Source organism: Lissotriton helveticus, chromosome 12 (genome assembly GCF_964261635.1).
Source record: "Lissotriton helveticus chromosome 12, aLisHel1.1, whole genome shotgun sequence".
Classification (NCBI taxonomy): domain Eukaryota; kingdom Metazoa; phylum Chordata; class Amphibia; order Caudata; family Salamandridae; genus Lissotriton; species Lissotriton helveticus.
The window spans coordinates 6123277-6137313 of record NC_136073.1 but is presented as its reverse complement, the minus strand read 5'-3'; the positions used below and the strand labels follow the sequence as shown (position 1 = coordinate 6137313).

The 14037-nt window shown below is 52.7% G+C and overlaps 1 protein-coding gene across 2 annotated transcripts in view; it reads left to right on the top strand.

Annotated features, from left to right (window-relative positions):
• The window catches only part of STK11 (serine/threonine kinase 11), a 131864-nt gene that overhangs the window by 69818 nt on the left and 48009 nt on the right, over positions 1–14037 (top strand). For both annotated transcript variants that reach the window (XM_078670860.1, XM_078670861.1), the window contains exons 7-8: positions 2542–2599; positions 5860–6053. In XM_078670860.1, the coding sequence (XP_078526986.1) occupies positions 2542–2599; positions 5860–6053 (252 nt within the window). The remainder of the gene's footprint in view (positions 1–2541; positions 2600–5859; positions 6054–14037) is intronic.

Sequence of the window (14037 nt, the reverse complement as noted above, 5' to 3'; positions counted from 1 at the left end):
GAGTTGGTCATTACGAACTCCACAGCTCCACAATGGCTTTACTAAAACGGGGGTAGTTTTGTAGCAAACATCTCCGCACATTAAACCCACACTGATGCCAGTGTGGGATTTATTGTACCATGTACTCAGAGGGCATCTTAGAGATGCCCCCTGAAAAACGACCATCCCTGGTGTGGTGCCTGATTGGCTACCCGCCATTTGCCACCACGAGACCGGATTCTGTACCCCTGGGTAGAGCGCCTCCACTCTCTGGGTCCAGAAACAAAGCCCATCCTGGGCAGAGGTTTTTATTGCTCCTCACCCAGAAAGGGCTGGGTCCACTAAGGGGAAGCCTCGAAGGCCTGTCTCCTTTGTTAGCTGACCCTGGCTTTTGCTGACCCAAGCTTCCACTGGTTCTGACCCCACTTTGGGTCGGAGAATTAGTGGGAAAACCAAGTTGGGAGGGGAGGTGTGCCCACCCTTGCCAACCCCAACCCTCAGGTGGGGGAGGCGAGATGAAGCACACATCTCAGTCCCCTCCATTTTAAAGATGAGGTAACCCAGCCAATCGGAGAGGCCCATGCCACTGGAGGGTGGCAAAATAGGGGGTGTATTCGCCCCTAGGAAGGGACCTATTGGTCCCGGCCTGCACACCCCTGCAACGCCCCTAAATTAAGCATTTAGGGAGAACCCCCTGAACTTTGCCGCCTCGGATTCGAGAAGAAAGAAGGACCGGAGAGCTGTGCTGAAAGAGGAAGAGGACACCAACTGCTTTGACCCCAGCCCTACTGGCCTGTCCTGACTTCGACCTGCAACCAGCAAAACCCCTGTGTCCAGATGCCATCCAGAACCTGGAGGACCTGCCCTACCTTCACCAAAAAGGCTCAGTTTCCAGTGAGCAGCGGATTTGCTCAACCCAAGACTCCAACAGAGACCCCAGATCCAGCCGACTCAGTGGTTCTGCACCGCCCTCCAGCCAACAGCCGGGGGCTGAGTCAGTGGCCCATCACCACAAACAAGTCTCCCCAGCGATTCTGATCTGGGATCCGGTGATCCCCGACCTACCACTACCTTCTACCCGACGCCTGCAGCCTCAACCTGAGAGGTCCCCCCGACTGCGACCAGAGCTGGTAAGAAAACCTGACGCCCAAAGACTACCCTCCCCAACCCCCCTCCCCCCGGACCTGAAGTCACCAGCTTTTGGTGGCCATCCGACGGTGTTCAGGCATACCTCAACTATCCAACTTATCGCTCCCGCCGGTTGTCGTCCTCATGAAACCTCCTTGCCCGAGCGTGTAGCTTTTCTTCCAAACCAGAGATTTCCATTGAAAACACTAGGGCTCCTGATGTCTCCTTGGCACCCTGCTTCCAGCCGTCTCAGTGCCGCTGGTGGTGCAGCTCCTGTGCTGATTGTTGGCCCCTGCTTTTCTGATCTTAACTCCTGGAGCTTTGCTCCCATAATCCAGTGGCCTGCTCGTCAGCAGCCCCTGACTGAAGGCCCCCCCCCCCCAGCCCCATTTACTAACATTAGTACACTGCACTCTGCAACCGGCCGCCCTAGTGGTGCAGCTCGAGTGATTTCTTGAACCTTGGTTCTAACCCCAACTTTGCAAGTCGTTTACTTACCTGCAAACCCGGTTTTATTTTTGTCTATAGGAACCCATGTTGTTTTTCCTCTGAAATGTTCCAAGTGTTGAACTGCATTTGGTTTGGAACTAAAGTAACTGTGCTTTGAAAAGTGAACTGTGTTACTTACCTTTGTATTGTAGGACCCACGGTGTGATCTCTAGGCAGATCACACTGAATAGTCGATGTAACATAAAAGTAATGCAAAGCAATTTCAAAGTATTCTGAACTGTTGGTAAAGCAAACACAGACCTGTAACACTACCAGTGTTATCTACAGTTGCCTTTCTGTGAACAGCCTTGCATTTGAAAGAATATTCTATCTACCTGTGCCAAGTCTACCTAGTTCTAGAAATAAAACATACGTATACCTTTTTTATACTTACCTAATTGGTTTGGATTCTGTCTGAGTGTGTGCCTTCAGTCTTGATTGAACAAATACAATAACTGCTTAACACACTCCTGATAAGCCTAACTGCTCGACCACACTACCACAAAGAGAGCTGTTCGTGATTGTCTAATTCAGCCTCTGCTATACCTCTGAGGATCCACTGGACTCTGCAATAGCTTCCCTTACACACACACATAGTACTGTGCGAGCATCCCTCACACACAATGTTAAGTACAAACAGCTGTGCAAGCATCCCTCACGCACACATAATGTTTAGTGCAAACAGCTGGGCAGGCTTCTCTCAAATAATATACAGTACAGGCAGACTTGCAAGCTTCCCTCACACACACACACCATGTACAGTACTTTCAGCAGCTGGGTCAGCTTTCATCATAAATAAAACACAGCACAGATGGCATTAACACCAAGTAGGAGAAACTTCCCTCACACAAGTACATAACCGGTGTTAGCAGTGCAGACTTGCATCTCGCACCCCCTTGTGAAGTCTTCTGGTGCGCTGACCTTTGCCCTCTTTGCCATTTGCAGGGATGCTCACCTACGACCCATCAAAAAGGTTTTCTTTACAACAGATCCGGCAGCACAGGTGAGTGTTGCTACCTTCTCTCTTTCACTAACTGGCCTAACTCTGGTGTGATGCCCCGTCCACTCCTAGGTGTTTGTGATTGTAGATTTCTTTCACTACTTGGTGGTGGGGCACTCCCTTGCATGTAACTGCTGTTAGTTTTCCCCAAATTGCTGCCCCATCATTTAACCTGCCACTTTATAGCGTGGTTTTCCCCTTGACTCCTTAGTGTTGAGAGGGTGGGGTGATGGAGGCGAGGTCATTCCTCTGCCTGGTGTTGGGCCCTCCGCTGCATGTCCTTCTGGTCAGCCTGGACACCCATCCCTAGGGCCAGTCTTGCTGCATCTCCCTGTATTGTCAGCGGACCCCATGTTTCCGCTGTCCTCGGCTCTGTCTGCATTTCACTGTTCTCTCCTTTCTCTGCCCTAATCTATCCTTTCACCGCTCCTGGTTCCCAGCAACCAGTCACTCAACCCTCTTGCCTCTCCCCTGATATCAGTCCTCCAACACGCACTCAGTCCACCTTCCCTGCTCTCAGACACCTACCTGTCTCTTTGCTGCCTCACCTGGTGTCCGCACAATGCCCAGATCACCATCCAACTTTTCAATGTTGTCAGCTTGACTGTCAGGCCACAATGCCCCTTCGCCATAAGTAGTCGTTATGCTGCTCGCCTCTCCTTCTTACAGGATGTAGGAAATCAGCGCCCACTTGTGTGGTCAGGTCTGCCCCTTCCAACAGCCTTCCTTTACATGGGGTTGGACCCCTCCAGACCACCTTTACCTGGTTTGAGCACAACCTTGCATCTTCAGCAGTCAGCCCACTAATCTAGTCACTAACCAACTCTCCTCACTGTCCTGGTGTGAACCCACCCAGACCATCCACCTCTCTTTGGTGTTGGCACCCTACATCTACTCCCTTTCCTTCCTCCTGGTCACCTCCTCTTTCCCTTTCTCCCCTGTATCTCAGTATGATATCCACGCACCACTCTGGCGTGAGCCCTCACTCCCTGCACTCACTCACCGGTGGGGTACGCGGAGATGAATTTCCGGAGCTCGTGCGTCAGCGCTGTCTACCAGCGCCACTGACGGGTGCCCCCGGGGAGCCTGCGGGAGCTCGAGTGGGATGAGGGAAAGTAGGGCAGCAGCCAGGAAGCTGTGCACAGGCGCATACAGGAGGGCCAGGAACGGAGCACCTCATCCTGTAGGACCGGAGTCCGTTGCAGGGGTCTAGGGGCCACCTGGGATGTGCATGGGAGTCCCTGTTATTGGAGCTCTGTTCAGGAGAAGATGAGGAGGGGTGGATGTGATGTGCCGGAGAATGGTTTGCTCGGGATCCTTCTGTTTGCACTAGGAAATCTATACTTCAGGAGGAGTCCAAGCAGCCCTTTCTAGACCTGAACAATGTCACCCCCATGGCTTGCAGTTCTCTCAGTCCACCCTGGCCTTGTGCCAGTCAGTGTGTTGGCGGACCAGCTTTCGCGGTGGGCAGTGCCCCTCTCCTTCCAGCTCCCAGCTTCGCCTGTCTTTCAAGTACCACACCAGGGCGAGGGAAGCTGGGGCTCTGGGTGAGCACTGCCTCTGTCCCTATCACTGCCCAGCTCGCTCTCCAGGCTTGGACCAGGATAAGAGATGCTGCGCTGCATGAGCACACCGTTTCCATGGCAACCACCTCCTTTCCTCAGTGTCACACTTCATTTGATCAGCCAAAGCTACCACCGCACTGGTGTCTAATGTGAGAGGGTGGGGGCGCTGGGAATGCGTGTCATATTACTGTAGACACTAAGGCACATCTGGAGAGGATGAGGCCTTGAGACTACCTCCCCCCCCCCCACACACACACATCCACATTTTACACCAGACGCCTGGCGTCCGCTTGGATCCAGGCTCCGCATGCTGCAGTTTGCAGAGCAGTGGTGTTCTGTGTGTGTGTGTGTGTGTGTGTGTGTGTGTTGAGGTAGGAGACCGACTCCTCTTGCATTACCTCATGCAAGTTCCTGCCAGAGCCCGGGGCTTTGCACTCCGTGTGCTGTGTGCTGGATTGAGGTGTTTGGGGGCAGCCCCTGTCTGTGCTGGGGCTTAAGGTGCTTTCCTCTAGTGCAGCAGGCAGGTAAAGCTGCACCAAGGAGCACGAGAGGGTGTTGTGTGCTATGAGCGTGGAGGTCCTGTTGGTGCCATAGGATCGAATACGCACTGGTTTCGAGAAGCTGCTAGCTTGGTCACTGTCTTTCTGGGGGGGAAGGGGTGCACTGCTTCCCAGTTAAAAGGATTAGTGGGGAAGTCCTTTTCTTTGAGGGGAGCCTGGATTGGGGGGGGGGGGGGGTGCATCACCCTGATTTACTGAGTGCCGGTGCTGTGTGAGGAGTGTCTATGCCGCTGTTTCTGTCTTTCTTGGGGGGGGGTTCACTGTCCTTCCCGGTTGACAGGATTGTGGGGAGGAGTCTTTCCCTTTTGGGTGGGGAGGTGAGAGTGCATCATCCAGAGTGAAGTTTCTTCATTTGAGACCATGGAAGGTCTTGTTGATTTGGGGAGGGATATGTGGGGTGAAGACCACCTTACGTGGAGTTTTATTCACAGGCTTGGCACAGAGCCGCCTTCCTTCATCTTTCCTCCCTTGTCTCCTCTTTGGGGAATAGAAGAGACTTGTAAGGGCTTGTGATGTGGGGTACTGGCAACAGGGAGGAGGTGAAACCTTCTAGGATTGAAGAGGGGAAGAGAGGTCTACTGGTGCCAGCAGGTAGCAGAGTTACATTTGACCTCACCTGCCTTCCTCTCCCCAAACTCCGCATGGAGGGTAGTGCCTCAGTGACCCCTTCAAACTGGAATTGCTCAAAAGCTTGCACAAAACACTGTGCTGCCTTCGGAAGGGTCTGCGCTGAGGCTTGAAGGGTTTGGATAGTGTATAGGAGAGATGGCTAGAGACTGGGGCCTGACTAGGAGTGCCCTACCATATAGGGGCTGCTGTTAAGATATGAACTCCAAGGTATATGGACTCATGGCAGCGTATGGAGCACCGAGGTATATGTATGATCTGGGGGCAGTATATTGGACCACCGGCCATCGGGGCAGGTGCAGCTCTAGGTCACATGAAGATAGGTGGGCTGGTGGCCATCTGTAGAAGCTTTAGGAGTGGTCCATGCCGAGGAGCCGGGCCACGGTTAATGGTGATCTAGGGTGTGTAGTAGCCTAGGAACTGGAGCACACCTACTAATGCTGCTGAATGTTCACTGATCGTTTCACTACTTTCTCAGTAAATAATGTGTTGGTCTTCATCCTTTCTCCAGCTGGTTTCGAAAGAAACACCCACAGGCAGAAGCATGTGTCCCCATCCCCCCCAGCCCAGAGACCAGGGACCGGTGGCGGAGTATGACTGTGGTGCCATACCTCGAAGACCTGCACGGGTACACGGAGGAGGAAGACGAAGAGCTGTTTGACTTGGAGGATGAGATTATCTTCACTCAGGACTTCACAGTGCCAGGTGAGAGCTGGGGCGGAGAGCGTCTGTGCTGGTAACGCAGTACTGCCGCGCTCTTTACTTCGGGAAAGGGATAGACCTGGAAGTCGTCAAGGAAGACCTGGCGTACGCTTTTCATTCGTCCCAAGGTCGGGTACTAAGGGTTTTCAGACACCAGTTTAGTCTAGGATGGTATTGGGATTCTGTGTAGGAATTATCCACAGGGTTTGAATTGACTCGAGGAAGCCTCTTGGCTGAGAGTATGCACTGAAGGTGGTCGCACCTCTATCTGCGCTGCGGTTCGATGGCTTTAGCACGCTTTTCTGGCTCTGTTGGTCTAGACCTCATTACTTATTCTGCCACAAATCGTCTTCTGTTTCGCCTTCTATTTTTCATATCTTGTAAAAGATTTTGTGCAGAAGCCCTGATTTAGTAAAATGTCGCCAACTGCAAATCTGATGGGATGTGACTTTTGTCCATGCGCAGGGGAGGTGTCTGTCGACCTTTTCGTGGTGCATGGGAGCCGTTCATGCCAGTCCTGTGGGCTAGAATGGACCGTGGAGTGTTAACATAGATATAGTCACAAACACACTCCTGTGCAGGCAGGGAGCCTCCAGGAGGGAGGAATACCTCTGGCAGGCAGGGTGCTGGGCGGGGAGCCTCCACGAGGGAGGAATACCTCTGGCAGGCAGGGTGCTGGGCGGGGAGCCTCCACGAGGGAGGAATACCTCTGGCAGGCAGGGTGCTGGGCGGGGAGCCTCCACGAGGGAGGAATACCTCTGGCAGGCAGGGTGCTGGGCGGGGAGCCTCCACGAGGGAGGAATACCTCTTGCAGGCATGGTGCTGGGCGGGGGGCCTCCACGAGGGAGGAATACCTCTGGCAGGCAGGGTGCTGGGCAGGGAGCCTCCACGAGGGAGGAATACCTCTGGCAGGCAGGGTGCTGGGCAGGGAGCCTCCACGAGGGAGGAATACCTCTTGCAGGCATGGTGCTGGGCGGGGGGCCTCCACGAGGGAGGAATACCTCTGGCAGGCAGGGTGCTGGGCAGGGAGCCTCCACGAGGGAGGAATACCTCTGGCAGGCAGGGTGCTGGGCAGGGAGCCTCCACGAGGGAGGAATACCTCTGGCAAGCAGGGTGCTGGGCGGGGAGCCTCTACGAGGGAGGAATACCTCAGCCCATGCTGCACCTCTGCACAAATATGAAGGTTGGTTCACACAGTCCGTGTTTCAACAGTGGCTTCAAGTTACAGAAAAGAAACCTCGCACGTAGTATCCTGATGTCCGTCAAGCTGCTATTTGAGGTTCAGGGGCACCTTTAGAAGCCTTGGTCTTTCACCTTCTCCCTAGCCGGTGCTGTTCTTCAGAGCAAAGAAAGTCCAGCAAGAACCGCAAAACACAGCTGTCTCCCACGATTCAGGCTCAACTAAAGGTGTCCTGCATTGTCTTAGTTTTTCCTGTGACCCTCTGCCTTGCGGCACTGTATGCCTTATTTGTTCCTACCTGTCTGTGGCGCTTATTGAGGGCATGTTAACTAGGGGCTGGGGCAGATGGGTGGGATTTGAGACCGGTGAGCACCTGGGGCATTGCTCCACCATCCCTCTCAGTTCCTCGCATTCTCCCCTCCACCTGTGCTTCTCTCTGGTTTGAGTCCACCCTAAGTGTGAATCCAGTAGTAAGCAGGCAGTTTTCCCTTTTTCAATTCTAGATTCCTGGGGGAGCGGGAGCATTGGGTTGATCCTAACATGCCCAGAAGCCCCTCCCTTTAACCCATTGTTGTACTGTGATAGTTTAATTGTCAGCAGCGAGTGCCTGGATGGATTTTTTTTTTTATACATTTCACACATCTTCTCATGCAGCTGCACACGTGAGCCTGGTGTTAAGCTGGCAGCATCACGCTCTATTGCTCTGCAAAATAACACCATTTAATTTGTCTTTATTAAAACTGCTTTTTTCGTCTTATGGGTTGACGTGTGAGATTTTATGGAAGTTGTGAATAGCGGTCACTGCTTTCTTTCTTCTACTATGCCTCAATGTCTGCGGCAGTGCCAGGTCGGTCCTGATCATTTTGCCTATACTGGTTGGCAGCGGTGATACCCACCCTCCCCCCCCCCCCCTATACTGGTGGGCGGTGATGATACCCTCACCCCCCACCTACCCAACATCCATCTGCTTGGCCCATATAGTGACACGCGTCCCCTTCTCGCCCAAGACTGTTGTCCTTTGCTTCATATAAGATCTGTTCCCTCGCTCCAGCCCACGCGTTTCAGAGAAATGGCGGGAACAAAGGTTTCTAGGAATGAGCTGTGTTCCCCAAGGAGCAGCGTGATCTGTGCCGCGGAGTGTTCTTGCCATTCAGTACCGCTCGTCTCTGCTGCTCTCTGTGTGCATTGTCACTTCACTCCTCTTTATGTTTATTAGTGTCTCCTCCATCCTTTGTTTATTCTACATTCTCTTCTCTTTCGTTTCAAAAGTGGCTCACAGCTCTCCTCGTCTCTCGCCTCCACTTGCATTTCACCTTTCCTGAAGCCGGCAGGTCTTTCCTTCTGCACATTCTGCTTTTGAAACCGTGGACGTCTTTGGCTTCTAGCAGCCTGTGCCACGGAGTGTGCTTGGGCTCGCCACTCGGTATGTAAGATGCCTGAAGCTCTCAACTCTTCGTCTTAAGAAGGCTTTCCTGGAATGCTCTGCAGGTTGGGACAGGGTTGATCATAGCTGTGTGACCGCGAGTCAGTCTAGCTGTCTTGTAGTCGAAGCAGAAAATAAGCTCAAGCGAGGTGCCTTTGAGCCTCTTTGCCCTCATCCGTCATCAGTGACTGAGTCTGTCTCTGTGAGTGCCTGCTTTGCCAACAAGCATGAGCACAGCCAATAGTTCTCTTTGCTCCCTTTCTTTGGCATCCGACAAATGTAAAAAACATCCAAGAAGGCTGCCAGTAGGTTTGCCTGCACAGGCGGCTGTCGTGAAATGCTTTTTCTTTTAGTTTAGGAGAAGAACCATTCCACAAAGCTATGACGCATGCGTTGAAAAAGGTGATCTTTAATGCATCCAAGGAAGGGCTGAATTCCTACCAATAATGCAGAGGTCTAAGCAAAATACTGCACATATTCCTGCTTTGTGTAAGCACTGTGGTACCGAAGATGCAACATAGGCAGGGGATAGTCTGTCCTATCTACATTGTGGCTTCCTCTGCAGAAACCTTGTATTTGGATCTATATATATAAATCACACGCCCCAAAATCAAAGCAAGAAGAGTCTATGATGTGTCAAGTGAGGTTGGTGGAAGAGAGACCGATTGGAATGAATGGAGGGGTGAAAGAAAGGCAAAGAACCTGTTGTGAGCACACGCACTATGCGAGGAGAGGGAAATTGTAATGAATGGAGGAGCAGGTTGATGGGTAGAAAGATCCTGGAAGGAATGGAGAGACTGTGGAAGAAGAAGGAATACTTTAAACTGAAAATTGAGTTAGGAGAGCATCTGAAAACAGAGAAACACAGAAGAGAAGAAAGGACAGGGTGAGCAGGACAAGCAGGTAGAGCTCGGGGAATAGAGGCCGCAAGTATGTGGTTTCAGGAGAAGGGACTGCAGACTTGTCATTTAAGGGCAGATGGGATCCGCACTGTTGGGGCTTTGAGGCGCTAGCAATACTTGCAGTGGCCCAGGGGAAGTGATCAACTGAGCAGAAAGGAGCAGTGCTCTTAACCAAGGAGAGTCTCGGGGGAGGGAGTCTTCCTGTAACCGTTGCTCCGTTGTGCCCGGGAGCTGGACCTGGATCTACTGCTGACACGCGAGATGCCGGCCCCTGCACCAGAACCAGTTAGTCAAAGCACAAATCTCTACCAGTGTGCTAGTTAGTGCATGAACCTCGGAGATCACCACCCACTGGTGGGTAAGGTAGCACGACTGCAGTAGCGGGGCATCCAGGCACTGCCTGCGCCCCCAGACCTCTGTGCTGGCACTGCTTGAACCCATGCTTGCATTTCCCATGACTGACCTTCGACTAACCTGCGGCAGTGGGACCGCTGCAGGTGTGCCTCCGTTTGTGTTTATATGCTTGTGTGTGTGTGTGTGTGTGTGTGTGTGTGTGTGATATACGCGTCTTCCTCTCTACGTGTACATCTACATGCGGGCTCTTTCAAGGGAGAGCAAGATTCTGGACGTGTTTAATTTGGGCTTTTAGTGAACTGGTGGCTTAAAGTATGGAAAACAGTTGCTAATGCTGTTTCAGGTGTCACTGGTTAACCATAACTGTGCATGCAAGGCTCTGCAATGAGCCAGCGTTTAAAAAGGCACCAGCCGATGTGGGCGCAATATACAAAACAGCAGCCATCTATTCCCCTCCCTGTTCTCACCCTAAATGTAAACCACAGGCTGGTACTGTGCATTTTGCCCAACCAGTTCATCTTTGAGTCTCATATCTTTTACAAGAAAAAACAAGTTTTTTTGTCTACTACCATTTCAGAGCAGAAGATAAAAAAAAAAATCTAGGTAAGTTTGGAAACGAATGGACGAGGTGGTGGAATCAACGTGAGAGGAGGCGGGGATGTGAGGGATGCTCACACGGGAAGGAGCAACAAAACACATGCACTCCTTGGAAAACTAAAAGAAAAGATAGGTTCGCGGCATGTGGGCTGCTGAATTCATATCTATAGCATAGATCGCCACCTAGTGTTGGGTCCGGATGATTGCACATTGTTGTCCTGGAAGAGTCTTCGAAGTATCACGAGATAGTTTACTCCTCCCCTGGACTACAGTGCGCATGGGCATCGACTCCATCCTCAGATTGTTTTTTTCCGCCATTGGGTTCGGATGTAATTTTGTTATCTCCAGTTCGGAATCAACAAACTTTTTCGAGGCCCGAAGGCCTTTTTCAAACCGTCGGTATTGTTTGCGTTCGGTGCCCGGTTCTGTTCCGACTCAGCGAGTCGGATATCCAGGGAGTCGAGTGACTCTTCGGTGATCGAGGCCCAGTCGACACAGCAAGACCTTCGACGACACAACATGGAACGGAGCCCGTTCAAGAAGTGTCCCGTGTGTGGATCGAAGTATCCCCACATTGACGTCCCCCCGGTGTGCACCAAGTGCCTGTCGCCGGACCACGATGAAGCCAGCTGTATGGCTTGTTCCAGGTTTCGTTCGAAGAAGACTATTCGGCTTCGGCGCGTGGCGCGCCTCGAGGCCCGGCAGTCGGCCCCGACACCGGTGGACATCTTCGACAACGACGAAGCAGACGAACAAGAGGTTCAGATGCAGATTTCACCTCCAACGGTGGACATCGACTAAGAAGCCGATGTCGAAGGCCAAGACGTAGAAGAAGTCGTCGACGAGGTAGGAGACGACAATGAGGCCTACGGGGCCACGGAAGATGGCTCATGTGAAGAGCTAAGCCCCGTTCGAACAATTACAAAGGCTCAGGTCGAGGGATCGCCACACGGCCTTACCCAAGACCTTATACCAGAATCCACGGTTCCGCCTTCAGGCCCGGCTACGGACACTTCAGCGGAGCCGCCATTGTCGAAACCGAAAGTGAAACCATCGGTGTCGACAAAAACGAAAGTGGTTGAGACGCCATCGAAACCGAAGACGTCTGCCCCTCCGTCGACACCCTCGTCTTCCGAGGGGTCGGGGCAACCAAAGCCGAAGAAAACAATCGACCCGGTCAAGTCGGGCAAAGGCGTCGAGCCGAAGATGGTCAAGGGCGTCGAGCCGAAGTCCAAAAAGGGCGTCGAGCCGGAATCAAGTAAGGGCATCGAGCCGAAGTCCAAACAGGGCGCCGAGCCGAAGTCTACCAAGGGCGTCGAGCCGAAGACTTGGGTCACGAAACAAGTGACCCAGCCCGCCGATCCGAAACGGCCGGCGTCGACGTCTGCTGACCAGGACGGAGGACGTAGCGCCCCTAAGAAAGATGCTCCTACGCCTCGGACGGAGTCCTGAAACATGCTGCGGACATCTTTAAGGAACCCACGAGGTCCAGGGTAGTCAACCCTAGAATTGAGAAGAAATATAGGCCGGCACCTGGCGACCCTACCTACATCAGGGGCCAGTTGCCGCTGGACTCTCTAGTCGTTTCTAATGCCCACAAGAGGGCGAATTCGCAAGCAACTGGTGAAGCTCCTCCCCCGGACAAAGAATCCAAGGTGATGGAGGCATCAGGAAAGAGAGTAGCAGCTCAGGCGGCCAATATCTGGCGTATCTCTAACACGCAGGCACTCTTGGCCAGATACGACAGGGCACACTACGACACAGTAGAGACCCTATTGCAGCATCTACCCGACCAATATAAAGTGGCAGGGGAAATGCTTATCCAGGAAGGGAAGCTCATCTCCAACGCTTCCATTAAGTGTGCACTAGACGTTGCGGACACTGCAGCCAGGGCAATAAACACCAGTGTGATGAGACTTCAGGCATGGCTCAGAATCACTGGTTTTAAGCCGGAGATACAAACTACCATCCTCAACCAGCCGGTAAACCCTGACAGATTATTTGGTCCTGAGGTGGATACCACCCTGGAAAAAATAAAGAAGGATACCGAGACTGCTAAGTCCATGGGGGCCCTCCAGTCCCAACAGTTTCGTGGGAGCACTTTTCGTCGCTCAGGCAATAGAGGTGTTTCCAGGGGCCCGATGTCACAACAAACACAATTCAATAAAGGTGGGGCGCAATCCTCGTACACCGAGTAGAGGAGGATACCGGGGCAACAGCACCAAGGGCAGAGGCAGGGGCAACAACAACTCCTGTTCCTCCGCCACCAACAAGCAGTGACTCCCTGTCACTGCCCCCCGACCATCCAACACCTGTCGGGGGGAGACTCCAGCAGTTCCTGCCAGTCTGGAAATCCATCACCACAGACAGGTGGGTCAGGAAGCTTATCCAGTTCGGTTATTGTTTGGAGCGAACATCCACTCCACCCAACATACCACCAAGACACCGTCCTATGTCCACAGAGCATTTGCACTTATTGCAGCAGGAGGTTCTAGTCATGCTGCAAAAAGGCGCAATCGAGCTCGTGCCTGTGGAGGAAGAAGGCACAGGGGTGTACTCCCTGTACTTCTTAATCCCAAAGAAGGACGGGTCCCTCAGACCTATTCTAGACCTCAGGCCCCTAAACCAGTACATTCTGTCCGAACACTTCCACATGCTAACGCTGCAGCAAGTTCTTCCGTTGCTCAATCAGGGAGACTTCCTCGCAACCTTGGATCTCAAAGATGCTTACTTTCACATTCCGCTCCACCCATCACACAGGAAATACCTCCGATTCACCATTCAGAATCGGCATTATCAATTCAAGGTCCTTCCTTTCGGAGTGACCACAGCCCCCAGAGTGTTCACGAAATGTCTGGCGACAGTGGTGGCGCACCTCAGGAGACAGAACGTCCATGTCTACCCTTATCTGGACGACTGGCTGGTTCAGGCAAAGTCGGCCCAGCAGTGCGCCGCCGACATGTCCCACACCATTCATCTCCTTCACGCTCTGGGCTTCTCCCTGAACTATCCGAAGTCGCACCTTCAGCCAGCACATGTGCGGCAGTATTTGGGCGCGACGATAGATACTCTGGCGGCCACGGCTCAGCCAAATTCAGTGAGGATCGACAACATCCAGTCGCTAATCCAAAAGTTCAGACCGCAACACTCACTTCCAGCAAGAGTGTTCATGCAGTTGATAGGCATGATGGCCTCCTGCATCTTCATAGTCCTGCACGCGAGGTTACATATGCGTCCGCTCCAAGAATGCTTGGCACATCAGTGGACTCAGGCTCAGGGACAGTTGAACGACCTAGTGTTGGTGACCGGTCGGGCATACAGCTCTCTGCATTGGTGGAATCCACACAACCTTTGCAAGGGTTGACCATTCCAGGAGCCTGTGCCACAGATTATCCTGACGACGGACGCATCTCTCCAGGGATGGGGAGCTCATGTACTCCACTACACGGTGCAGGGACTATGGACGACGCAGCAAAAGAAGATGCACATCAACTACCTAGAACTGATGGCAATCTTCATGGCATTGAAGTC